Source organism: Larus michahellis, chromosome 5, assembly GCF_964199755.1.
Source record: "Larus michahellis chromosome 5, bLarMic1.1, whole genome shotgun sequence".
NCBI classification, from domain to species: Eukaryota; Metazoa; Chordata; class Aves; order Charadriiformes; family Laridae; genus Larus; species Larus michahellis.
The window spans coordinates 15,574,909-15,601,626 of NC_133900.1; the positions used below are offsets into that span (position 1 = coordinate 15,574,909).

The following is a 26,718-nucleotide window of genomic DNA, read 5'->3' on the forward strand; positions in this document are numbered from 1 at the left end:
ACTGCAAACAGCGACCCTTTCTGATTGCTATGAGTCTTTTTTTAGGCGCTTTTGTAGCTAAATTAATTTCAGCATGGGTTTAATAGCTTGGGACTTCAGGCTGTGAGAGAGTTGGGGTTGTTCAGCCTGGAGAAGAGTTTGCCTTCTCTGGCAGGAGATCTTATAGCCCCTTCCAGTACCTAAAGGGGGTTACAGGAAGGATGGGGGGGGACTCTTTACCAGGGAGTGTAATGATAGGACAAGGGTAACAGTTTCAAACTGAAAGAGGGGAGGTTTAGATTAGATATTCAGAAGAAATTATTTACTGTGAGGGTGGTGAGGCACAGGAACAGGTTGCCCAGAGAAGCTGTGGATGCCCCATCCCTGGATGTGTTCAAGGCCAGGCTGGATGGGGCTTTGAGCAGCCTGGTCTAGTGGGAGGTGTCCCTGCCCATGGCAGGGGGTTGGAACTATATGATCTTTAAGGTCCCTTCCAACTCAAACCATTCTATGACTCAGTGCAAGCCAGAAAAGATGTTTGTTTCTCACTTTCTTTATTGCAGGGGCTTCACAGCCCATGTTCAGACCCTGCATCAGGGAACCGTTGCTCCTAGTGGTCTACTCAGCTCTTGGGATTTTGTCCACTTCCTTCTTACTTGCTTACTGAAATATATTCATATTCATAACAGTGGTCTTCTGCTTGTTGCGGAGGGGACTTTGTATTGCCTGTTGGTCCCATTCCAGTGGTTCATTGGTGCCTTCATTCTAGAAGTCCTGTGTCATGTTTGTTCTTCTCAACACCAAGGGGAACAGCATAGCAATGGAGTGCAATAATTATCCTACCGTGCTTCTTCAGTCCTTTGGCAATTGGACCTGGTAAAATCTTGCTCAGCAGAGTTTGCCAGAGGAATAACAGATCTATATGTGCATTGGCTTTCCACTGAGATCTATTTGGGCCTGGCTACTGGTATGTGAAATGCTTCTTTTTTTTTTTTTTTTTGCAATTTCTCACGTGTTGAAGACAAATAACCAGAACTCTCCTAGTGTTAAATATGATGTTTCTTTTAACTGGGTCTTGCTGGAACAATATCATTTGGGCTGAAATTGGTACTGAATTGAAATGACCAAATAAAGCTTGTTAATCATTTAGGTAGGACTTCTGTTCTCATGTAGGGAGTGCAATGAGTACATCCATTGATCTATTTTTTTAAGTTTATTTTTTTTAATAGCTTACTCACAACTGGAAATTGTTACTTAAAAGGAAGTAATAATATGTTGGCTACTAGTAAGCTTACTTTATGCATTCTAAATATCAAGAAAAATGTGTCATCTTTTGTTAGTCAACCGTACCCAAACCAGTAAAACGTTTATTTTCTCAAACGCTTCAGTGAAATCTCTTTTTCTTCCTCTAGCAGACAATAAAATTGCATTCTTCTGAAATCTTTCTTCAAGCTGTGTTTTACTTTGCAGAGGTATGCGTACCTCCCTGCATCAGTAAGGCCCAATGAACTTGGCAGAGAATTTGTCCGCAAGGAGCGGCTGGTGGTCTTCCCATCGTTCTCACTCCTTGGGTTTCCTGAAGAAAGGGGGTAATTTTATATAATCAGGTGTTTCATCTGAACCTCTTTTAATGTGAGAGATATAAGCTCTTGTGACTCAAATTGACTTTGGCAAGAAAATTTTGTTTGTACCTCTTTCATAAGGGTGGTATTACCACCTGAAGATTTAAGTCATGGCCCTGAAAATTTAGGAGTTTGGCTTAACAATCATGCACATTGTTTAAAAAGCAATAAAAACATCTCTGGAAACATTGTGTTTAGGGTGCTTGGGGTGTGGTTTGGGTGTGTGTGTGTGTGTGTGTTTGGTTTTTTGTTTTTTGTTTTTTAATACTTTCCCCCTCCTGCAGGAAGCCTGAGATTTAGAGTAAAATCTTGTGATATTGTGGCTCCAGAAACCAAGAGTTACTGAAAGTTATGCTAGATGTTGCAAGATTTGCAATAAAATGGTAAGAATTGTAAGAATTCTTACCAGTGGAAAGAATCATCCTCCATTGTCCACTTTTAAATATCCAAAGATAATGCATTTTACAAACACCCAATACCTGTAGCAATACTGTTTTTGTATTCTGCCTTCCTTCCTTCCCTGGTACTGCTGAAAATGATAAAAGCTGTAATTAAGCTGTCATACCTAATTTTAAAATACAGTTAACATTTAATTCTTATTTTAAGCTATTTTTGAAGTAAAAAGGCAATACATTTGGAACTGAGCCAGAGATTAATAACACCATTTTTAAATGACAGCCAAAAAGTGTAGAACAAAGGGGGAGAATTTTTTTTTTTAAAAAAAGCATATTATCCGAGGTATGTGTTGTGATACAGGACTGGAGTCTTGCACCAAAATATAACTTCGAAAAACTTAACTAATTCGTATCTGAACTGTATATAATTAACTTTTTAGGTAGGAAGGGTAATTTGAGATTGTTTCAAGCTGTGTTTAGAATGTAGAAAGTGTTTAATTTTCATTTTTTAATTATGCTCATGCATAATAAACTGAGTGAATGTGGGGTGTGAATTAAGAGAATGAGTATTTGTACATTATTATTATTATTACTACTAATGCATTTTGAAACTGAAAAGAAAATTACTATTGGTTAGGTATTCACATTTGTTAAAGGTAATAGTCTATTAAAAGTACTTGTCTGTTCTGCAGGATTTGTTCTGTGGTGTAAATCAACAACATTTTCCAGAGCAAATGCAGATTAGCGGTATTATATTGTCAGCATGACATTGGTATCTGGTAGCATTGCATGATGGACTAATCACAGGGGGTCAGGCATTTTTTGAAAATGACAATTTGAGTCTCTTTCCGTCATCTGACCGTTTGTAAAGGTGGTTGCAGTGAACTACCAGGTTACAGCCTGTCTGGAATAATTGAAGCACCTCATCAGATGCCCAGGAAGCGCGTTCTTCCTTATAATGAAGCTTGGGTCGTAGGCTTTGCGATAGTTAAGAGACATAGAGTGGGAATATTAATATGGCAGAAAAATATATAATATTAAAGAAGATTTCAGATTGTTGAATACTGCTTGCCCACATTTAAAGGGGTGTTTTTAATTCTGCAAATTATATGCTTGCATATATCATGCAGTCATTTGTTCATACCTCAAAATTAGAACAGTGCATTTTGATCTATTTGGTAATGGACATATTGCTGTAAAAAGACATCGTACCTGCCTACATTTTAAGATTATTAGCTTTTCTATTTGTGAATGAAATTACTGTTGCTTTTTTCTTGCTCGTATATATGAAAAAGCTGTGCTTTAACTGTCGAGTGATGAACTTTATCTGTGCTAACACTGAAATAGCAAATGTAGGTGGTAATGTTTATAGCGCAGTCAGAAGCGGGACCTGAGCTCATGCATGCATTATTGAGCTAGTATCAATCTGACTAGCTCATTTGCCAGTACCTGTGAAGTTGTAAAAACTGAGGATCATAGGCAAGTTGTACAGCTTGTGCCATTTTTAATGCCATTAGGACTTTGCTGCTATTGGTGTCAGAGCTAGTTATGCTAACACTAGGCTATGCATTATATTAACCATATAATGGTTAATACCATTATATGTTGTGTGTGTGTTGCAGACTTTTGGTTGCACTGTAGGCATGCCAAGAGATAGCGGCCGTGCCTATTCACTGTCTTCTGGCTCTCCTCCTGGGAAGCCAGCCTTTGGTAGGATTCTGAGGAAACTGAGGTTTTCTGAGTCAGGTTTTCACAGTTGGGAAGTAGGTACATGGTGGAATGAGGAAAGAGTCCACGTTGAGGAGTAAGCACTTCACTTTGCTTTCCATTCTTGCAAGTTAGGCACCTAGCCTGTATGTCACTGAAAGCAGCCTTGTCGGTATCCAAATACCCGGTCTTTCAGGTTTCCTCAGTCACCAACTTTTCCTCTAAGGATTCCAATGAAGGCATTAAATATGTTTTCTAATAAGTGGTGGACAGTGATGACTTTGCAATTTTGGGGAGAGATGACGTGGGTTCAAACGACTTTGATAAACTTCACCTGCTGCTAGCAGTCCCTTCAGGCAAACTGCTCTATTGCAAATAGTTTCTTTAATAAAAGCAGGAACTGAAAGCAACTCTCATCATTCGCATTTTGAAAGTATTTTCATGGGTTTTTTTGTGCCATAGCATAGTCTTCTGCATTACTTTTGTGTGACTATAATTTTGTCCATTTATTTATGGTTTGTTACCTTTCTGTAAAATTTCTGTCTTTAACTTGTTTTTATCGTATGAATACTTATAAATGCAGTCAGAAAATAACTGATTTGAAAAGCAAGATAAGTATATTGCTGTATGTAGCATCCCTACTCTATAAGACTTTCGATTTAATTATTTCAAGTTTGCAAAAATAAGCTTTTAAAAAATTAAACTGTGAAATTCACACACGCCCCTACCTGCCCCTGGTTGACTGTGGAGGCTTTTTATAATGTGTTATGGGAAGAATTTTTACTTTCTGCAGTGTTTGTTTTTTTCTACAATGCTGTAGCTTTACTTTTCTACTTACTGTTTTAACACAGAGGAGTTACTTGGAATGTCGCTTCTCATTTTAGCTGTCAGTTTAGTTCTTGACTTGATATAGCTAACAGTAGATTGATTATTTTTTTTTATCCCCCCCCGCGAGAAATCTGTTATTGTAAAACCCTTTCATAATGACACACTTCCTCCCCCCCCCCGCAAAGGTACATCAAGTCAGATCTACAAGAATTCAGAAATAGCTCAAACGTCCCATTCTGACAGTTTTAAAAGTTTCTCAGTGCTTTCATTTTTTTTAAAGCTCCTTTTACTTCCCAGTCCAAAGAAAAACGTCAGGCTGCAATCTGCAATAGTGTAGTTACAAATTTGGTGCAGAGAGTTAGAAACAACTGAAAAAAAAAAAATGTACCAATGTAATTTCAAATACTGTGTGCTTTCGTCACTGCTGTGGAAAGCGATTTTCATTTTTACGCTTTCTAACTGCAAAAATGCTGCATTTTACTCTTTCAGAAAACTTCTCAAAATGTGTATCTTGTGCACAGTGTACGCTTCAGATTGCTCGTGAATCTGGTGCTAGGTACTCGAGTGATGGTTGCCAGTTTAATATAATTATGCTTCTTCACATTGAAAGGAGTTGTGTACAGTTATGTAGGTATGAATGTGCAGTTAGCAGACACCTGCTCATGTGTTTTGGTATGACTGTCTCTTATTTCAGTTTTAGGCACAGATTCCGCAGAAACAGGGATGTCTTCACTGCTCTGATTTGAAATTCATGACAGTTACAGTAGACATTAGTGGATTTGGTAGTACAGTAGTACTTTGGATTTATAACAGCACGCTGATAGCAAAACTTGGCAAATCATTTGGCAGTGAATTGAAAGGGTTTCTGCTCATTCTAGGTTTTGGTCGCTCTTCTACTTTAGCAGTTTTACTAGGATATTTAAGTTAGATCATTAATCATTTAATTTCCTCCTCAAATAATTTGCTGACCTGGAGGGTGGTGGGGTGGGTTCTGCTGCCTGTAGACTTTGTCAGTATTTTAAGAAAGATGGAACAATTCAGGGTGTAGTTGCTGTTTGGCATCTGGATTGAGCCAGTAAGTTTTTTATAAAAATTATCCAAGATTACCAATGGTAGGAAGAAAGAACCCGGTATGTTGGATTGTAACACATTACTATAGCTCTCATTTGGATCTTATTTGCCATGCATAAAGACCAGATCACTAGAAGTTACCTTTTTATTAAAATCAAACCTAGAAGAATAAAATAATAGGTAGTCCAAAAAAGCTCATACTAAACACTTAAAGTGAGAGAGAAATTTTGGATCTCTTCAGATACTGAAAAACAAAGCTGATCTCGGGCAGATACGCGTAACAGTTCCCTTGATTGCAATTTTGTCATTTTATTTGTAAATAAATTTCTTGTTAGCTTTTTGTGTGACAGACAGAGCATAGCTCATCTAAATGATGAAAAGTCTGCAATAATAGAAATTCTGAAGGTCTTTTTCTCCGGTTTTGTGTCAGGGTGTGGGAGATGTTTTGCAGCAACATGTACTTTCTTTTCTGGCAGCCTTATGCTCTTTCATCTTTTTTTCTTGTTTCCCTTCTTGTTCCCCCTCACATACAGAAAACATAAGTGCATATCCTCTGATCACTGCACTTGATTGTGTGTCTTGGAAAAGCATTCAGATTCATTTGAAGTTGCAGCACTGTTTCACTCCAGCTTCCACTGGTGTAGGGAGTGGAGTAACTTGTCTCTAAAGAGGCTCTTGTGCTGCAGCATCTAGTGTCTTAAAATGCAGAAAGCTTGAAATACTCCGAACCGTCCTCTCTTGTGTTTGTAGTTGGCTGTTGTACGTCAACTACATTGTGAGATAAACCTTACGAACACAAATCCTTGTTAATTCTTTGATAGCTCTTTTTTTGCTAACCACTTGCCAATTTGTTTGTATTATATGTATGCCTTTCATATACAAATCCAAACATCAAGCCTTTAAGTCTTGGCAACTATAGCAAACTGCATGGAAACTCTGATTCTTCATTCCAGCCTTTCCGAAGACCTGGCTTGTCTGAAAGCCATCCAACAGGGAGTTGCTTCTTTTCATATACTGACAGGCTTCTACTTACTGCAGATACATGTTTTGGAGGAAATGTTAAGTCTAGGGGGCTGTCACGTTTGCATGTTTTGTTTGTGGGGCATGAATGTCAGCAGAGGAACTATTTTATGTAGGGATGAAAACGGGAGAAGCTGTTAGAATTGATTGACTGTTTTTTGGACAGAGACTGGATGGGAGTCTTTCACATACTCACAGCTGAGTGTTACATTGTCTCAGACCTTTATTAACTTCTGCAATAAACCCCTTCTTTTGGTCATACCTTCTCTGAAAGATTGCCAGCTCTTGGAGGAATAGGGCTGCATTATCCACTTTACAGGTGAGGGTTATCTGGGAGACTACATCAGTGTTGATATCTTGCTTCAAAATCTAAAGAATTAACATCAGCATCATTGCAGCAGAGAACTCTTCCTAATTAGTCTGCTGTTTTGTTTGGTTTTTTTTTCTTTTTTTGAAGTATTATTGCCTATTTTCTCAAGCTGATTTTAGCTGTTTCTCATAAAGACTTTATTGTATTTTACTTTCCCTGGTAGAACCTCAAAGAACGCCTCGCTTGAGAGCACCTGCGAATTGCCTCTGGGTTACCATGTATGCTTGACTTGCTGCATTCTGTAAATAAAAAAGTTCCCAATGTAGCACTGGTATTTCTCCCCAGACTCACTGCACTGTTTCACCACTTTGTCCCATTTTTTTTTTCTTTTTTCTTTTTTTAAAACCAATCAATTAGCTGTTTTTCAGTCTACAGGACAATACATCCCTTTTACACCAGCCCAGCCTGAATAATATTTCAAAGAAGCCAATGTACGAGTGGTTTCTAGAGAAATCTGATTGCTTTTTCTTAGCCTATTAAACTTTCTGTCTTGACTTCTGGCATATTTCAATATAACATTGTGTGCTTTTTCCCCACGCCTGTGTTTTATTTTAACCTTTTGTCAGCTTTGGATGTTGATTTGTGCTTTGATAACTGGGTTTGGAGTATTCATTTAGTAAGTGGTAAAAGGTGGGAGGGAGGGAATAAATATAGACTTTCTCAAGGACATCCTTGTTAGATTTTCTGAAATGTTACCTGTTTGTTACTGATCAGTCTTACAGTCCTACTGTATTAAGTTTTCACTTTTTTGCTCATGAAAGACAATGTTATTACTAGGTAAGCAAAGGGCCTTTTTGTGAGAAAATGCAGGATTAAGGTGTACCCGTTTAAAAATGATTGTGAAACTCCTGGCAAAAAATTTGAGTCTGATTCTGGCAGGCCAAATAACACAGTATAAATGCAGAGAAAGAGGCAGACAAGAAAACTTGTGTGTATTAGGCAGGTGTTAGAAATATGAACTTTTTTTATGAAGTCATTCATGAAGTGTCAAATATGTGGAACTAAAGTTCATGCTTTTGGTAAAATTGATCTACAATATGAAAAAAAATTTATCTTTAGGATCACTTGGAATAAAGAAGTACGTGAGGAAGGAAAGTTAAAACAAGAATTTACATTCATCCCTGCAGAAACTCACTGAAGTAGAGAATGAGCTCTGCGGCATTCATATTGGGAACCTGCAATGAGGAAGTGTACGGGTGCATATTCTAAGGGTTATTTGTTACTAGATGTTAGGGATAAAAAATGGATAATAAAAGTTTTAAGGGAAAAAAGATTAATTCTGAGGGAGAGATTGATAGCTTCACTCTTCTGAAAAATGAGTCACACTTACTAAACTAGAAGAAGAGTCTGCATCTTCTCTGCAGAGGACTCACAAAAAATGATAGCGGTAATTTGTATCATATTGCGCTCTGCAATAGGTCCATATCACTTAATGTCATTTGAATTGCATAGCTAGAGACAACATTCAAAGTTTCAAGTGACGGCAAAGAAATCCCTTTTAAATGAAAATTGAAGAGAAATGCCTCCTGTAAGATTGCATGTTATTTTGTTCACTTGAAATCATCCTACTGTTTGAATAGAAGACAACATTTGATTCGGACTTATTAGTAAATATGGAAGTTGGAATGAGCTGGGCTTGTCTGATTTGCTTAGGAATGAAGTGGCACCTAAACTTTTGAATACCTATGATATGAAAAAAATAAACTGTTGAGTTCCTTTTTTCTTAGTTTCCTGCATGGTCTTTTCTAACATTATATTTCCATTCCAGCTCATTGAGCTGAAGTAGGATGGCACAGATCAGTAATTAACGCATGCCTGTATCCATCTAGTGACTGTTATGCTTTGTTGTCTTTACATGTACAAATTGCGTCGGATGTGAACAGCCAAACAAGGATTTCTCCGTCAGGTTCCAAATCCTAACGTTTTGTCATCTTTATGTCTCGCAGAGTTCTGAAGCCTCTGAAGTGGTAATCCTGGAGCGCTGCTGGGTTGTGGAGTTCAGGAGTAAAACAGATGTTTCAATAGTTCTCAGTAAGTAAAACACAGCTCAGTATGTTCAGTGTGAATTTTTTTTATTTCTGTGAACAAAAATGACAACAAAAACCAACCACCCAGACGTGAAACTTCACTAAAAACTTTGCTAAAATATATCCTGTTGTCTGTTAGATGCGTACATCTAAATACTGCTTCTCTCTGAATTCATGCCTAAAAAGAAAATCCTAAAAGCTTTTGATTTACTTTTTCTAAAATCAAGTGAAAGTCTTATGTCATCTTCTTCCTCTGACAATAAATAGAAGTTTAATCGTCTGGTTCATTATGTATTGTGTACAATATGGGATTTATGTTGATGCATTGCCAGTTCATCTTATTCTTGAATGATTCATCATTGCCAACCTCCCTATTAAATGAAGGGGTTCCTGTTTTTCTCAGCTTCTGTCAACTCTTCATTAATAAAATTGTTAAAAACAGTAGGAAAAAAATTAGTTTTTTCATAGAAATCAGAATCAGTATTTTAGTGGAAAGAATTTATTTGGAAAAAATGCTGACATAGAGTTTTCTCTGCAGGAACAACTCAAATATCCATTGTGTTAGAAATTTGTTATGACTTAGATTCCTACTGATACCACTGCAGAGTTTTGAAGTCCTTAGATCAATTTGCCCATTTATGTTAGCTGTAATGGTCTAAGAGCAGTTTTGGTAGGCTAGTAAAACTAGCTACAGGGGAGAAGAAAGGTTATGCTGCGTTTGTGGGCTTGCTGGCCAGCTTTACGTTTAGTAGAAGTTCCTACCTTCACTTTTTGTACTCACCAGAATCTCCAGTCCCCTTAAGGAAAATGTTGCATTAATGCTAACTTTTGTCCTCACCTGCTGAAGTGATTCTTAAGTGTTTGGTCACATTTGAGAAGGCAGTGACTCAAAATGCATTCATTGTGGGTTTTATCCCTTTCTGCGTAGTATTCTGGGCAATAGCTCAAATACTGCGTCTTTAGCAGTGGACTTAAATTGTATGTCTTGTGCCCAATGTTGAGGCACTGCATTAAACAGGACTGCTTTCTGGATTTGGAAGCGTTGCTTTGCTGAACTAGAACAGCTGATTGATTACCATTGGCTCTCAAATTGAGACTTTTCTAATTATGCCCTTATTGATTCCAATTCACTGACTGGAATCATCAGCTCTATGAGGCAGTGGTGTTACAGTTTGGGTATAAAGACAGTCATGTCAGTTCCCTTCTTGCTTGAATATAATGCTGCTGAACTGAACCAAGAATACAGTCGTAATTGGTGACAGGATTCTTTCAATTAATTCTGAAGCTTGGAAATGGGACAGTTTCTGTGGCAGCGAGACTGGCAGATTTTAAGTCCAAAAGCTGGGGAAGTAGACAACAATGAGTACTGAGTAAACACTTCAGGCTGCCTATGGAGAAAAAGACTGTGAATATGTGTGGAGGGAGAAATATACTTACGTAGTTAGTCTCTCTCTCAGGCAGCAGTTTCTCTTCCTTTCTAAAACAAAGTTTGAAGGTTGGTAGTTTGGTTTGAGATAAGGGTGGCGTTCAGACTCACCTCTAAAAACATTTTAAAGTAGAAAAGAGGAAACAGTACAGAAAACTCCAGATATGCAGAGCCAACAAATGATGATCAGTGCCTGGGGCATGACCAAAGGAAGAACAACAGAAGATAGGGGAAGAGTCAGACAGGTAGAGGAGAAATGGATTTTAAACTTGGCAGTCTTCCTGTGCTGGAGACCAAGGACAAGAGCCTGGCTGATGATTTGTTGGGCTGGAAAAGAAAAGGCAAGCCAGACTATTACAATGTATTAGAACAAAACTGAAGACAAATGAAAATGATATACTGTGTACTGAGTGAGGATAAAATACCAAAAGAAGTGAAATAATAACCCATGTACTGTAGGAGAGAACAAAATTTTGAAGACAAAAGAGGGGACAAAAGCAAAACCGAGGAACTAAGAAGAGAGATCTTTGTCAATGGGGGTTTCAATCATGAAAAACTATCTGCATTGTCACAAGAATATATCCATTGGCCACTGGGAGCCAAAAAAAGCTCTAAAATCTGTATCTGGGACTTTAAAGGATTTGGGTGAAAGCAGGATAGGAGGACATACCTGCTTACAATGTCAAATTCCTTGTGGAACAGATGGAGGAGAGCTGTGCCAGAACACAGCAGAAGCTCCAAGGAAGAAGGCAAAGTTGATCTGTGAGATTTAACTTGTGGTGCAGCTGGGAAGGGACATTTTCTTCGTCTTGCAGGCTGCAAGACGAAGAAAATCAGGTGGGGGTTCAACTTGGAAACATGAGGGGGGTTTTAGACTGAGCTTTTGGCTGATTGTCTCCGTCTTTCTTTGAGTGGTGGTCTGAATCCTAGGAGACTTGAGTAAGAGTGAGAATTGGAGACTAATTGGAGACTAAAGGGCAGTGGAGTAAACATGGAGGGAGAAGGATGTTTTCATGCAATGTCTAGTGATGTTGTGGAGCTGATTGTTGCCTCGGGGTGGTGAGGGCACTGAAACAGAAGGGGAGTATGGAAGAGGTCAGGCAGTCACAGCGGATAATCCTGTCAGTGCTTCAAGTGGAGTGCTCCCAAAGTAGCCAGGCTCAAAAGCTTTCTAAGCAGACCACGGAAGGGAAGAGAAGGATTTGTTAGGTGAACTATGGCTCTGTATGTGGCTGGTTGCTTTCATGCCCTTGTAATGTGAACTAGTTGCTATTAGCAGAACAGACCAAACACTGGTGTCAGATGGATCTGATTGAATGTGGCAGCTCACAGAAGCGCGATTCATTCTTGAAATCACGGAAGGTGTGATAAGGAGAGCATTTCAAACCTTTTGTCCTAAAGGATCCTAAACCTGGAAGCTGCTGCCGTGCGCTGAAATGTTTGAGCAACACGATGTTAACTGCCTTGCCCTGGAATCTCCTCAGCAATACCGCCATGTTTGCGCCATGTAAGCTTGCACCTTGTGCAATACGGGCAGGCATTGTAGCCTCACCAGACACGGACATGTATAATCATAGCTATTTAGAGAATAGTTATATCTCTACTGGACCTTGGAAACCCTGTTAAAGGTGGTTACTCTGCTGGGTTTACGTGCCCAGGTGCTGGCAGTGGGGGCTGCAGGCCGGCCTCTGTGAGGAGCGGCCCGGGCTGCCTCAGGCGCCTCAGGGAATGCGTCGTTCAGGAAGGGTAAAATGCAGCCCACCATTGAGGAGCAAGAGGGGGGCAAAAACAAGTGAAAAACAGCCTTGCGAGCACCAGGGTGAGAGCAGAAGGAGGGGAGGGGTGCTCCAGGCGCTTGAGCAGCAATCTCCCTGCAGCTCCTGGAGAAACCCCCACGAAACCTGCAGCCTGCAGAGACACCATGCTGCAGCCCCAGGGGTGAAGCATGAGGACGAAGGAGGAGGTCTGTATATCTCTTCTGTATTTCAGGAGAAGAGATTCCTTTAAGACTGTACTAATTGCATTACTGTGTGTGGTCCCTTAGTGAGAACTAGGGAGGTAAGAGCTCTAACGTACAAGCAGGGCTGGTCAGCCGTGAGGAGAAAGGGAGGGAAGAGAGGAAGAAAACAGAGCTTTTGATGCAACGTCACAGTCATCTAAAACATATTGGAGGGCATCAGGTTGAAAAAAAAGGCCTGTGTATAGGAATACCCTTAGGCATTCTTCTTTGCTATTTACGGTATGTAAACCGCTTAAGTTGGAGCTTTTTGTTTCCTTCGGTAGTAGTGGCTTGGAAAGGCAGGTCAGTTATCACTCATGGTTTTAGAGATGGAATAGCTGAGGCATAGGCTAAAGTTACTCTTGCAGATCTAGGCAGAGAATCAAGAACTCCGAATCCTGCCTTTTTTTAGGTAAACTGATGGTGCAGCCAGTGATGTGATACGCTTCCTTCCACCAAGAGCGGTCTACTGCTTCGCAAAGGCCGCACTTGGTACTTTTGGTGAATGCTGCAGTTTTTCGGTATTGTGGTATTGAAATATTTGTGTGGTCTGCTTTGCTTCCAGCATAGGTGTGGTGTTTATATAATGAAAGGGGAAAAGCAATGTGGCGTGTGTGAAAGCCTGCAGATATTAAAAGAAACAAGGTGTTATACTGCAGTAGTCAACCTGAGGTATCATGCTATATTCATTTCGAATACCTCAGGCTCTTTGTGAGCTTCTGTGGGGACTTAAATGGAGATCATAATGACAACTTTTATATAAGTCTATTCCAGCACTGCAAAATAAAAAAAAAACGCCGACACTGAAGATAAAATTTTTAATTAAATTCTTTATCTTTGATTGAAAATTTAACTTCCAAAGGAAGATTAACATAGCATCATGAGTAACCATGGGATGATTTCATCACTACTAATTTGAACATGAAATGCATCAGCATATAGAATTCAGTCAGCTTTGTGAATTAAAAGCCTCTGATGTCTGTATTAGAAATATCCTGCGGATATAATTTACGTATCAAAGCTTCTATTCTACTTTTGTTACAGCATATAGTGGTTAGCTGTGACGGTGCTTTCTATTTTAGAGTGGCGGTGGCTTATTGATATTCTCAACCGTTTTCCACTGCTGAGGTAACTGAATTACTTTTTGCTAGTGTGTGTGAAAAGAGACACAGCCTTTAACCTTTTTGAACTCTCTTTACTTTGCATATTGGGATAGGAGAAAAAATAGTGATCCTCTAGAAAAGGAGAGGCTTTCATCCTGGACATTGATGATGTGCTTCGTACTTGTTTTTATTTAAATCTTGCCAGTAATTTCTTTTTTACCCTGTTAAACATTATTTTATGCTTATAACTCTCACTAACGAAAATCAAGCAAGCCATAGAGTATCAGTCTTCCTATTACTTTTACGTGTTTAGCAAAATATAACAATAAAGCCATCTTAAGAAACAAATGAAAATTAATAACCAACGCAAAAGCTTTAGAACCAAAGTGTTTTCTCCCTACCCTTGGAAATATGTTTGTTTTATTTTGTTATTTTATATTTTAAAAGCTTTTCCATTAAACTGCAGTCTTTTGAAAGACAAGGGTTAACTCCAGTAACTGCCTACGCTTTTTTTTTGTTGACTCAATTCATTATTTCTGGTTTCATAGAAACCCAAGTTTCTGTGTAAGAGATTACAATTAAAGATACAATCAAGTACACTTTAGGAATTAAGAGGGACATCATTAAGACATTTTTAACAAGAAATTTGTTTGCATTTTTTCTCAAAGAGGAAAGAGGCAATTGCTATTGGTAAACTGAAAGACTTGGGAAATTTAAGTATCATTACAAAATAATGGGAATAACAAAAAAATTATTTGAGGGTGATGGAACTAACACCAAAATGCAATTCCGACTTTAGACAGTTGGGTTAGAGTAGAAAAGGCTTTCCAGTGCCACTGGGAATATCTCAGCTTCTATTTGTGCTATTTCATTACTTGACAGCAGTCCTCTTTGAGCTGGGAGGTTGAATTTGAGCTTTATTTGAGCTGCGAAGTCCTGTGGGACCATAACTTTCTATGCTGGATTCTGTGGGAGAAAGTCTTACTGAAATCATGCTTCAGTAAAAGAGTCGTTGGTGAACAGGGTCCTGATCAGAAAAGGCTTTGTGAACAGGTGTGTTTGCTTTCTGCTATCTGTTTCCTCATCTCTTGCCTCCGGTTGAGTCTCTGATACTGAAATAAGGAAAAGCAGCAAGGTGGGCAAGCAGCTGGAAGGCTGTCAAGGACCTGCTGGTGAGGTATCTCCACTTAAGAAGGTGCCTAAAGCAGTATAGCCTTTGGACCACAGTAGCTTTCTGTAATGTCAATCTAAGTGATGTCTGTTTCTGCCCACTTTGTGTGTCAAGGGATGGGAAGTCACGGAAGTTTGAACATGTTTAAACACTGTGGAAGTCGGGCAGTTTCTTGACTACAAAACTTTCCTTCAAAATGTGCGTATAGCAACACTACTGGGCAAGCGGATGCGAGTTTGTTATAGTCCCAAGCGCTACATCCTGCTGCTGTAGAGCAAATGGGGAATGCTCTGCCATAGAATCTGTTTCCACAAATTTCACCAATGATGCCTTGGTGTTAGCTTGCTTTTGATGTGTTATCCAAGTGCCAGTTGTGTTATCCAAGTCATCCATGTCGGTGCTAACGTTTAGAGGCTACTCCATGCATTAGAATTAGTAATATTTGGTGGTTTGGGGTTTTTTTTCCCACCTGTCCTGAGGCTAGTAGTTGTGACTGTTAATTTATTTTCAACTAGACAGTTCAAAACTGAACTAACGGTGTAGAGATATGAGTAGAAACATTTTGATAGCTGGTTATATATTTCAATTGCAGACTAGTGTTTAATGGCAAATATGAAGAGTATGTTTGGCTTCACCCATTTTTAGATTTGCTCTTGTAGTAATGCAACTAGACTATACTACTTACTGTACTCTTGCTTTTTAGTACTCTGCTAGGTTCCAGGAAACAAATGAAGTATCTTGGGAGTAGCTGAGGACAAAGCTTTGTAAAAATATTGATTTAGATAGTGATTTCAATTAGATATATACAAACCTACTATCAGGATAAGCGCTATTGGATTACTGTAGGCTACATCAATATCCCGGTGTCTGATCTTGGAATCTTTCCCTTTCTTTCTGTTTTTTGAGTTTATGCAAGCTATCAAAAGATCCTACGTTGGTTCTTGTAGCTATGTAGACCACCTTTGGTTCCAGAAGAAAAGGAGATGGAAGACAGAACTATATACCATTTTGCTTTGAATTTAGGGCTAGTAAGTTGAATGCTTTGCAAAGAAAACCATTGTGTTTAACTGTGAATTTCTTCCCTGGGTTTATGCCACTGGACTTGAAACCCCACTAGGGATGTCCAGCACTAAGATGAAAATTGTGTTCTGCTGTTGCAGATTCCCAAGTAGCTAGGAAATTTTCTTAGTATTGTGTGTTCTTAGATCTTACACATAGCTGGGACTTACAGCTGGGACTCTTTAGCCTGGAGAAGAGAAGGTTGAGGGGGGGACCTGATTAATGTTTACAAGTATCTAAAGGGTGGGTTTAAGGAGGACGGAGCCAGGCTCTTTTCAATGGTTCCTAGTGACAGGACGAGGGGCAATGGGCACAAGCTAGAACATAGGAAGTTCCGTTCAAATACACGGAAAAACTTCCTTATGGTGAGGGTGACAGAGCACTGGAACAGGCTGCCCAGGGAGGTTGTGGGGTCCCCTTCTCTGGAGATTTTCAAGACCCGCCTGGATGCAGCCCTGAGGGATGTGCTTTAGGCAGCCCTGCTCTAGCAGGGGAGTTGGACTAGATGATCTCTAGAGGTCCCTTCCAACTCTGAAGATTCCGTGATATCCTTTTATTCAAAAACTATATCATAACAGTAAAACTAGGAATGCACACCAGAAAAAGAACTGGTCTCACTGAAGTCAATAGTAAGTGTCCTCAAAAGGTCAAGATTTGTTTCCAGAACTAACTCATGGTAACTCATGTCAGCAGTAAGAGAGCATAACAAAGGATGCTTGTGTACTTGTATTTTCTACAGTAACTCCTTAATTGTAAAGTATATAGTGCTTTTGTTCACCCATGAAATACTCCTGTGTTGAGGATGTTTCAATGCAAACATAATTCCGCTGATATGTCCTCCATTCTTGTGAGGCCTTCATTATATTTGTGGGTCTGTTAGCTGAAATGAGTCTTTCTGAAAATAAAAATTTTGTATCCCTACTGAAACTTGGAACTAAATGTCTAAGGTTGTTAGGGTTTACTATATGTGTCTGATGTAAAATAACATAACAATCTGGGAGAGAAACGCAAAGAGATAATGATCTTTATTATTATTTTCTGTGTGATCCTCTACTGCAGCAGCCATTTTTGCCAATGTTATGTTTCTTCTATGTATGTTAATTTCTATATGTTTCTTCTAGTATGTGAACTCGTGCATAAACATTACATGCACTGAAACAGTATGGGAAATCTATAACCAACTGTTGGATCTGTAGAATAAAACTTTCTACATTTGCAGTGATGAATATTTTTCAGATATTTTCATATGCTTTTCAGAATCTAACTTAGCCGTCAGAGTACTCCAAAGATCTAAATATAGCAGACTGTAGTGTTTTGAAGTGATAGTTTAGAATGAATTTCCAGATCTCAAAACTGGCACCTGTTAGATTAGAATACAGTGAATTATGCCCACTCCTACGGCATTTCACTATCCATTTCTGGTTCCATGCACATTAAGGGTGATTCAGTATGCCTTTTGTGCTTGGCAGTCTGATTTCCACAGCTGAGGTACATATAAATAGCATGATTTCAATTGCAAAATATCGATTTCCTCCCAAAGCAGATGTGTTTTATCTAGCTAGTGGTAGGATATTTCAAGGCAAGATCACCGTTCCTATTTACATTTAAAAATAAAGAGCAAAAAGAAAAGAACACCTTTATATATTTGTATTTTTGCTTGTTAAGCGTAGGCTTGTTTGTCTGACAGTCTTTGCTTAGCTAAGGTATCTTGGATATCCAGACTGCTTCTATTAAAATTGTCTGTGCTTTTAAAGGCTGAATGGTACAAGCAGGTGCTTTGCATGCCTGTATTTTTTTTTTTTTTATTAGAATGACTGCTGGTTAATTTTGGTCTTGATGCTGGTTGACTACGTGCCTCTTTTTTTTTTTTTTTTCTCCCCCTCTTTCTTTTTTCCACTGGTAGTTCCAAAATACTATGAAATGAAAACAAACTTGTTGAGTCATGGGGGTCAGTGACAGAAAAAAGTAGACAAGTGTGCAGTTGCAGATCTTAATGGAGAAGCCGAAAAATTATTAGCTTTTCTAATGACCAATGTTCTTGAAGGTTCCTGCCTTCATGGCTCAGATGCAGTAGCAGATCACACGAGACCTTACAGCTGAAACTTTTATGTCTCTAAATTAATCTTTGACAAACAGTAAAGCTCAGCTTGTTCAGGTTTGGTCACTCAAGACAAGTATGTATTTTGTGTAAACAAGGATTTAACGAACATCTGCAGTTCCCTCAGATTTTAAATATTCTTGTCTCAAGAACTGAATACCTTGTTTTCTGACTCAACCGCGGCTGGAAGTGAGACTTTGAATTCTTATTAGCACTTCGTAAATTGCCTGTGAAGCCAGAAAGATGTTCCCCCACTTTCTGCTGCTCTTCCCAGTCATTCCTCTTGAATTCTGTAGTCCAACTGGTATGCGAAATCTTATCCAGCACTCTTAGCAGCAGCTGCAGGCACACAGTTAGATTTCCTTAGATCCACCCTCAGACAGAACAATTGTCCCACCTCTAAAGGGATTTGTGCCAGTACAGTTTTAAGAGGCTTCTAGACTTGAGGTTTGCATCTTTTGTTCCCCCCATAACAATAAAAGTAGAGTTAATTGTAAGTGGCAGATGCTCAGTTTATGAAGTGCAAACAGGTTTAGAATAACATATGTGGGTAAGTGCCCAAGGTTAAATACTCAAGTTAGTAAAAGGGAATTTAAGTTCATTTTGTATTGAAAAAAACTTTTCTACGTTACTTGGATTTTGAACTAAGTATGAAAACATTTAAGTGTTCTGTTTCATCCAGTAATATGATCTATGGCTTATTTAGGTCAAAATGATTTTGATGTCCAACGAAACACTGCAGTCCCTATTAATACAATAGCACAGGTGTTTTATAGAGTTTTATGTTTCTAAATCAGTTGGTAACTTCTTTTAAAGAAGCATTGATTTTTCTTTCTTTCCCAGTTTGCTCTTCTCAGTGTGTGTCTCACTAAATGTCACATTGAATTTGTGACTCTGTGAAGCCGTCTATACCACAGAATTTTAAATGCCTAAGAGGTGTTTTTTCTTCCTGGGCTAATTTTAATCAAACCACTGACCCTTGCTACTTACCTGGATTCCTTGGGAGTTTCAGCTTTTTTTTTTCTCTCCCCCTTTTTTCTTTTGTTCTTAGAAAATTTGATCATTAAACAATTTGACTTCAGGCAGAACAGCAAACAACATGTGGATAGTAATGAGGTCAGAAGCTCCCCCATACAACCTGTTGAGTCTTCACAGAGGAGCTATGTCATGCTAAATTATCTGCATGTGTTGGTGAGCAGTATTCTGGCAAGGATGAATGAGAGGCTGAGCATAACGGAGTGCTCTAACAGAAGAAATGATGGACATATTCATTCTGGTGAATCCTGCTATTTGTCAGAACCATGTCTGCTGCCCCTGCTAAATCAAATTCTTGTTCGTGAGCAGCTCTGATAGCTACCTGCTAGGCTGCAGAATCTGTGCTAAAAAAGGATTTCCCATTTCCGTTTGATTCTGCCACCTAGTTTAGCAATATGTTAATTGCTTTTGGAACCACTCTGTGGATAGAATTAGTACTGCACTGAGTATGAAAGAACAGGGGTTTGATTCAAGAGGTGGATGGGGTGCATGGTTCTGTGACCATGAGAAGAAATGTGTGTGTGGTGGTTTTAATTATGCGTGACATCAATATTTTCATGATTCCCCCTTTTGAATCAGAGTTCCTAAAAACTGTGTTTGTGTTTTCTGAGTGCAGAGTTTCAGAGTGGAGAACCGGATCTTTACCTTGAAGCTGCATCAAAGCCAGACTGTGAATCTTGGGCTGTGGCACTGGGAGAGGCAAACTCGGAAGGTTTGCAGAATAAAATTCAGCAGCTCCGGAGGCTGATCATGGAAATCAAAGAGGAGAGATCATCAGATGAAGCACGGCATTTTCTTCCTTCATCCCAAGTAGACAGTCTAGGAGAGCCACAGTTTACAAGTAAGTGTGTATACTCATTTTATTGAGTGGTTCAATAAAAATGGCCTACTCTCTGTGACACGGATAGGGTCACAAACAGGGTACATAATCGTGTTTAACTTATTGCTTGACAAAGTGCAGTTGTAGAGGAAGCAAACTGATTAAGATTATCTTTAAATATCATTACCTGATATATTTTGATTTATACAGGTAACATTCAGGGGAACAAATGTGTGATTACTGTGTTTCTGACTTTTTCTCGCTAATTTGTTTTATTCATAAGACTTAGAAATTGTTTAGTTAGAAATATTCTTTTCTCCTTTTGTCCTGTATGGACTGCTATTTAAAATATAGTCTGGAAGCTTTGATAAATGTATAAAGCTTTAGTGATGCTTAAATTAGTATCACAGAGTTGTTCTTTGTGATATAAAAGCACTCTGGGGATTTGAAAGCACGAAGCCATATGTTGAGTCATGTTTGGCACACTGGAGTCTGTGCGCTGCATTTCAGTTGCTCAGTTACTTAATCAAGTCTGTATCCAGCATATTCATAAAGGAGTTTCAGACCAGGGTGCTGACTGCTAGTGGCAGAATTCAACTTGGAAATTTGTTATGACTTCATTAAAAAAAGAAAATAAAAATATCTTATTGTTGTTTCTTACTGACGAAGGCATTTCTAAGCTCTGCAGCTGTAATTTTTGTTGCACAGACTTGAGTGATTAGCTACAGTAATAAGAACAATATGAAACTAGACCTATTCAGCAACACCAAGTTTTCGTGGAGCAAAACCAGCTAGTTTTGGTGGGGGGGGTTTATGTTGTTTTTTTTATCTTCTTTTTAATTACTTCTAATTTTTAACAAAAATCTTGCGGTCCAGTTCTAATACCAACTTGGTCCTTCCCATCTGACCAGTTTCTTCAACACTGAAAAATACTAAATAATGCTCACTGAAGACAATACATAAATGTCAACAACAGTCAGTTTAATTTCTGCAAGGTTCATTGGAACTGCAGTTGTGATCCAGTTACGTCCCGCAGAGGATGAACAGCTCAGTGTTATTTAACTATCCTTCCTATGTTTCTCTTGTTGCAGCTCTGTGGTTTGCTCCTTTATCCTAGCACAATAAGAAAATACTGTCCTTTGCAGTAAAATACATACTAGAACATAATTCCACAATGGAAGGAATTAAAATGTTCTTATTGTCCTTGGTATATGAGAAAAGGAATTCACATGCTATTTTCCAACAAAAATAAGTTAGTTTTGTTGCTTTACAATTTGTATGTAGGTCAATAACATGATGATATATTTTGCTATATTGACCTGATTTACATACTTTCACAGAACACATGGTTCGTTTCCATTTTTAATGTGATGATATACCTACATAAAAAAGAGTTATTGGATTTAATATTTTTAAACAGATAAATAGCTAGTTGTTGTGATCAAAAATCTTGCAAGTACCCATCCATGAAAGGCTGTTTAGTTTTCCCAGCAACAGAAAGTTTCTATTAAAAAGAAAGAGGTATTCTTCAAAAGTAGTCTTTTTTTATTTTCTAGGCAAGTATTTTACGCAAAGGTCTCTTTCACTATAAGTTTGTAACATAAAACGTTACTCCCGTGGCAATGGCAGGTAGTTAGAGGTATGAATTAGGCACGTGAAAGTTTTACTAGGTATTAAAAAGCTAGACATTGAAATCACATTATTTCTAATTTATTTTTTTTTCCTTAACCTTGAAAGGTATTCAGAGAATTGCAAATGAGCCAAAGCTGGAGTTCAGTCTTGGTAAGATACAATTTTGACTTCTTGGAATTGCAACAGCCTGTGTGCATGAAGAGTTTATATCTATATCTATGTGTATAATATGTGTGTGTGTATATATATGTTTGTATATATATATATGTGTGTGTGTATACACACATATAGTTATACAATGTAACATGTTACCTGTTTAAAAAAAGTAGAACCTTGATTCCTTTCCTTAGGAGGTGTGCCTGTGCGTGTCTTCAAAATGATGACTGTAGATTCTTAATTGGTTGAAATGGCTAAAGATCTATTGAGTTCTCTAATGCTACGCTGCTCTTCCAAACTGAAAACCTACCCAATAGCTTTGTGAATGTTGTTTATGAAATATTATTTATTTGGGGCAAGGCACTTAAGATGGAGTTTTAAAATTATATTTTTTTTCAGATAGAAGTACTGTCCCTTTAGAACAAACTTTTATTTAAAATCATTGATTATTTTGTAGAGAAGTCAATATAAATGTTTACCTGGTTTGCTCTTTTTTTACTTAGTATAAGTAATTAGCATATGAGAACTATATATTAGTATAGTATATAATATAAGAGAACTTTGTTTTAGGAGGTGTTCTTTCAGCTGAAGCCTCCCTCTCTATTAAGAGGTATACAGCATATATACATATGAGAATAATAGCTAGATTGAGTTGATTAATGGCTGGACTCGATGTTCTTAAGGGGCTTTTCCAACCTATATGATTCTATGATTATTCACAGCTGCTGTATCTGGTAAAATAACACAGCTGCAAATAATGTATCTTTTGAAATATTTGATGCTATATGCTGCGTACATTCCAAAATGACTAAAACTTTTCCAATTTGCTATGATTTTTGCATTCATATAACCTGCTAATATGCATCTCATGTTGTACAGCTGTACTCTGAGAAACTTTTACTCAGTGCTATTCAATATCTGTTATATTTACTCTGATAGAAACACTTTAAAACATCTATTGGAAGAGCGTGTGTGTATGTGAGAGAGAGGCAGGGGAAAATAGAGACATTCGTCAGCAGGGTTTTATATAGAAATCAATCAAACTCCATTATTTGGAGAATTTAAATTATCTACCAGCAAATCTCCCTCACAAGCCCCCCCAACACAGCAAAAAATATGGTATCAGTGACGTGCCTGCAGTTTCTCACCCTGCTCATTCCATCGTGGTAACCTGTCTCCTGGCCCTGTCCTTTGAATGGGGTTACGCTTGGCTTGTGTGCTGCTTGTAGCTATGCTGATTTAAAAACTGATACCCTAACACTGTGCCCTTTGGGGCTGATGAACTTCTGTCTGATACAATCATTTTTAGATTCCCTGAACTATATCTGGGTAGCTTTACCTGTATGCCTTTAAAAAACTAGACAGTTACAGCATTATAAAAACTCTGAGTAGTTTTTTTTCCTGTAGGGACTATTTCTGGTGAAATTGTTAGATGTTGGCATGGAAGAAAGGCCTAGTTCTCTGTTGGGGAATTACCATGCTATAATAATTGTTAAGAGCTATTTTAACTTTTCTGTGCCTTTCTATACGCGTTTTATAGGTGATGCGACTGTAGTATTTGGGCGTGGCTAGTAATTGCTATGCTCCAGCGATAACAAACTCCCAGAATGACCCTGGTGTGGCATAGGAGAGGGAGGATGGTGCTGCAGGCAGTGACTGCAAATTAGATGAGCCGTACTTCAGGAGAAGTTGCTTTCAGTGATAAATGTGCCTTAGCAGGCACAAGCATAAAAATGATGTAAAGCCATTTTCAGACTTGTTTGGGCTCGTGTCGGATGGAGCTCTGTTCACTCATGGTGTCAGTGCTTGTGTTTTGCATTTGGTTGTTTCTAGTAGGAATTTATGTTCTGTGGTTTGTTCTGCAGCATTACTGATTGAGTCATTGCCGCTCTGTGAGTGATCTTATACGTTGACTTCTGCTGCTGCTGAGGTAGCAAGAGTAACAGTGTAAACCTGTTGGTTTTGACTGGTATTCCTGGCCAATGTCATAGAATCATACAATAGTTTGCATTGTAAGGGACCTTTAAAGGCTATCTGGTCCAACCCCTCTGCAGTGAGCAGGGACATCTTCCAACTAGATCAGGTTGCCCAGAGCCCCGTCCAGCCTGACCTTGAATGTTGCCAGGGATGGGGCATCTACCACCTCTCTGGGCAACCTGTGCCAGTGTTTCACCACACTCATTGTAAAAAATTTCTTCCTTCTATCTAGTCTAAATCTTTCGTCTTTTACTTTAAAGCCATGACCCCTTGTCCTATCGCAACAGGCCCTGCTAAAAACTTTGTCCCCATCTTTCTTGTAGGCCCCCATTAAGTACTGAAAGGACACAATAAGGTCTCCTCGGAGCTTCCTCTCCTCCAGGCTGAACGACCCCAACTCTCTCAGCCTGTACTCACAGGAGGATCATTTTTGTGGCCCTTCTCTGGACCCACTACAACAGGTCCGTGTCTTGCCTGTCAGGGATATTTGGCAGTGTAGGCAGTTATGTAAAGCTGATTCTTAGTGTCTTGATCCTAAAATAATACTGAATATTTAAGCATAACGCATTTGTATTAGGAGTATCCACCTTCAGTGACTGAGTGGTCTATGGAAGACTTCAATTTTATCGTAACAGTTATCCTTCTTACTGGAATATCACCATACCCCTTGCTGATCAGTGAGAGGAACAATTTCTCTGGGAAGGATGCATAATTTCTCTGGGAAGGATGCATGTGCTGTTTGGCTCAACCAGCCGGTTAAAATGCCTCTCCCGAGGGCAGCCAGTCAAGATGTCTTCTGTGCTGTTCACCTGGTTATTGCTGGGGCTGGAAGGGACTCTCGCTCTGACAGCCTGGTCCGTGCATTGGGGAAACATGCACTGCCTTGCCGTGCCAGTTGAACCGGATAGCTGCCCCTTGGCTGCTTGGCAGGCCAAGGGCACTGCTTGGCTGATTCCACCTTTTGAAGCCTTGGTTTATGTCGAATTAAAGACTTGACATTAGCTTTAGCTACCAAGGACGTCAAAGATCTCTCTGTGAGGTGAACCAAAGCATGGTAAGCAGCGATGAGAGAGAGATTTGCTGCAAGCAAGAAGACTGCTGCCATAGGTAACCAAATCTTAGGGCTCCATAGAGGTGCTTCGTCTTGATTAGACTGGTCTTTGGCATTTAGAATTTGGAAGGCAAATCTAACAGTTAATAACCTATAAAACTGGTCTCTAGCCCTGAAAGAATGGCTTATATCTGTAATTTTGTTCATATGCATTATAAAACCAATATTATATTAGTTAAGTAGCATATATATGTACGCAAATAGACATTTACTTGTATCAGTTAACATATACATGTTTTTAACTAGATTCAAAAAAAATTGTCAGTTATCACATAAATGTACTTTGTAACTCTTCTGTCACTAGCTGGTCAATAAATAACGTTCAGAAATGGAACTCTCCAGTAACTAAACCAGAATATAGCTTTTTAATAATACCTGGGTGCTGCCTAATATTATGAGTTTTATTTAGGGATAGTATATCTAAATACTGATCTTCAACGTTTGAAGTTCTGATGACTAGATTTTGAAACAATGTTATTTAGAAGTCTTGCTAGGGGCTTGTATTCTGTTGTGGTAGCTAACTTGCTGCATTCCTTATCTGTAACACTCTGGAAAGTGTTCTCTTTATAAAATGTCCAAAATATTGCCTTTTTTAATTTTATTTTAAAGTTCAGTAAAGCTGAGGTTAAAGCAAACAATAAAACTTTTCTGAATTATAGCTTTCTACTGCAATACACTCAATATTTTCAGGAGTGTGTCTGATCTTTTAATATTGTTTTGGAGTCAGAGCTTCCTTTAGACCAAGATTTTTGATTTTTATATTCCCGAGGACTCTTCGGAAATATGGTTGGGTTGTGAACCTTGTGACTGTTGGGAAGTTTTATTTTTAAAACTTTATCTTGTCGTTTGGCTTTTCAAGTCATTCTGTTCTGCGTGCTGTTTTATCAAGCACTAGGAGGTAGCACGTGTCAGTCTGTGCTGAGTAGAGAGGAGGAAGAGAGTGAAAGGAATAAAAACAGATCCTGGGCCTAAATAACAAACCAGTCTATCAAACAGCAAAGCTGATCAGAATCTTTCCCATGACTTTGAAGTGCACAGGGTTAGCTCTTTTAACAGATGTTTGTTTTGGAGTTACTGTTCTTGGTTGCGTCTTTAAAATATCCCAGCCCTTGAGTCACAGATCTAACTAAATATGGAATAGGTTCCTGGCTTCACATTCATTTCAGCTACTTTGTGATACATGAACTTAGCTGAAGCATTATGTAATAGCTATGGAAAATAAATTATGTTACGAGTATTGGTGAACACTATTGTGAAGTTTTTAAGAGCTTTCACCTCTGAAGGTATTTGCATGTCAGATGAACTGACAAAGCAGCACAAGAAACTCAATCAGAAAAATGAGGGAGCAGGGCAGGAGGCACAGTTGGTAGTCAAAGTGCTCAAACATGAACTTGGTAATGAACATGATGTTAATATGGAGAAATACATTTGAAAAAATAGTCTAAAAGGAAAGCTTGATACTCCCTCAATGACCAGTAGAATTCATTTTGACACATTTCAGTGTTTTTGAATTTGTCTAATTGGTTAGAGTTGTGAATAGAGAGCAAAGAATATTGCAGTTGTGGGTGTAGTGTAATAATCTAGATAACTGTATAGAACAGAGTGTCTCTGCATGTGTCATAGGCATATTCAGGTACTAATTTTAATGAGAGCACCTGTCTAGCACCTCCACAACCTTTCAGTTTCTTGGGAACTATGTCTGGGCAGTAAAACTTGATGGACTTTTTGTGGCATAACCTTCTATAGTTTTCAAGATATGGAATAATGTAAATCTGACGGTTATGTCCTTTTACAAAATCTCATTAAATAGTGCACACTTCATAGCAGACTTCAGCAAGTAGTTGAAAGAATTAAAAATTAAAATTTTTAGGGTATGTATTTTTTCATTTTATGAAACAGTGGGTTGATACACAAGCTGTCTACTTCTAAATGCAGAAGTTTTTATTCTTCACTGTCTTATTATTCCCTGAGTAATATTATGATGACATCCCTTGGAAAAGGTCTTGAAGCAAATTTAACTTTGCATACTGAACCTAAATGGTATATCGATGCTGCTCAAAGACCATGACTAAACGATTTTTTTCCATTCTGAAACATAATCTGGAGCTTTTT

The 26,718-nt window shown here is 38.5% G+C and overlaps 1 protein-coding gene across 4 annotated transcripts in view; it reads left to right on the forward strand.

Annotated features, from left to right (window-relative positions):
• The window catches only part of INPP4B (inositol polyphosphate-4-phosphatase type II B), a 364,993-nt gene that overhangs the window by 107,319 nt on the left and 230,956 nt on the right, over window positions 1-26,718 (forward strand). For all 4 annotated transcript variants that reach the window (XM_074588896.1, XM_074588899.1, XM_074588900.1 and 1 more), the window contains exons 4-6: window positions 8,939-9,023; window positions 19,527-19,751; window positions 21,468-21,512. In XM_074588896.1, the coding sequence (XP_074444997.1) occupies window positions 8,939-9,023; window positions 19,527-19,751; window positions 21,468-21,512 (355 nt within the window). The remainder of the gene's footprint in view (window positions 1-8,938; window positions 9,024-19,526; window positions 19,752-21,467; window positions 21,513-26,718) is intronic.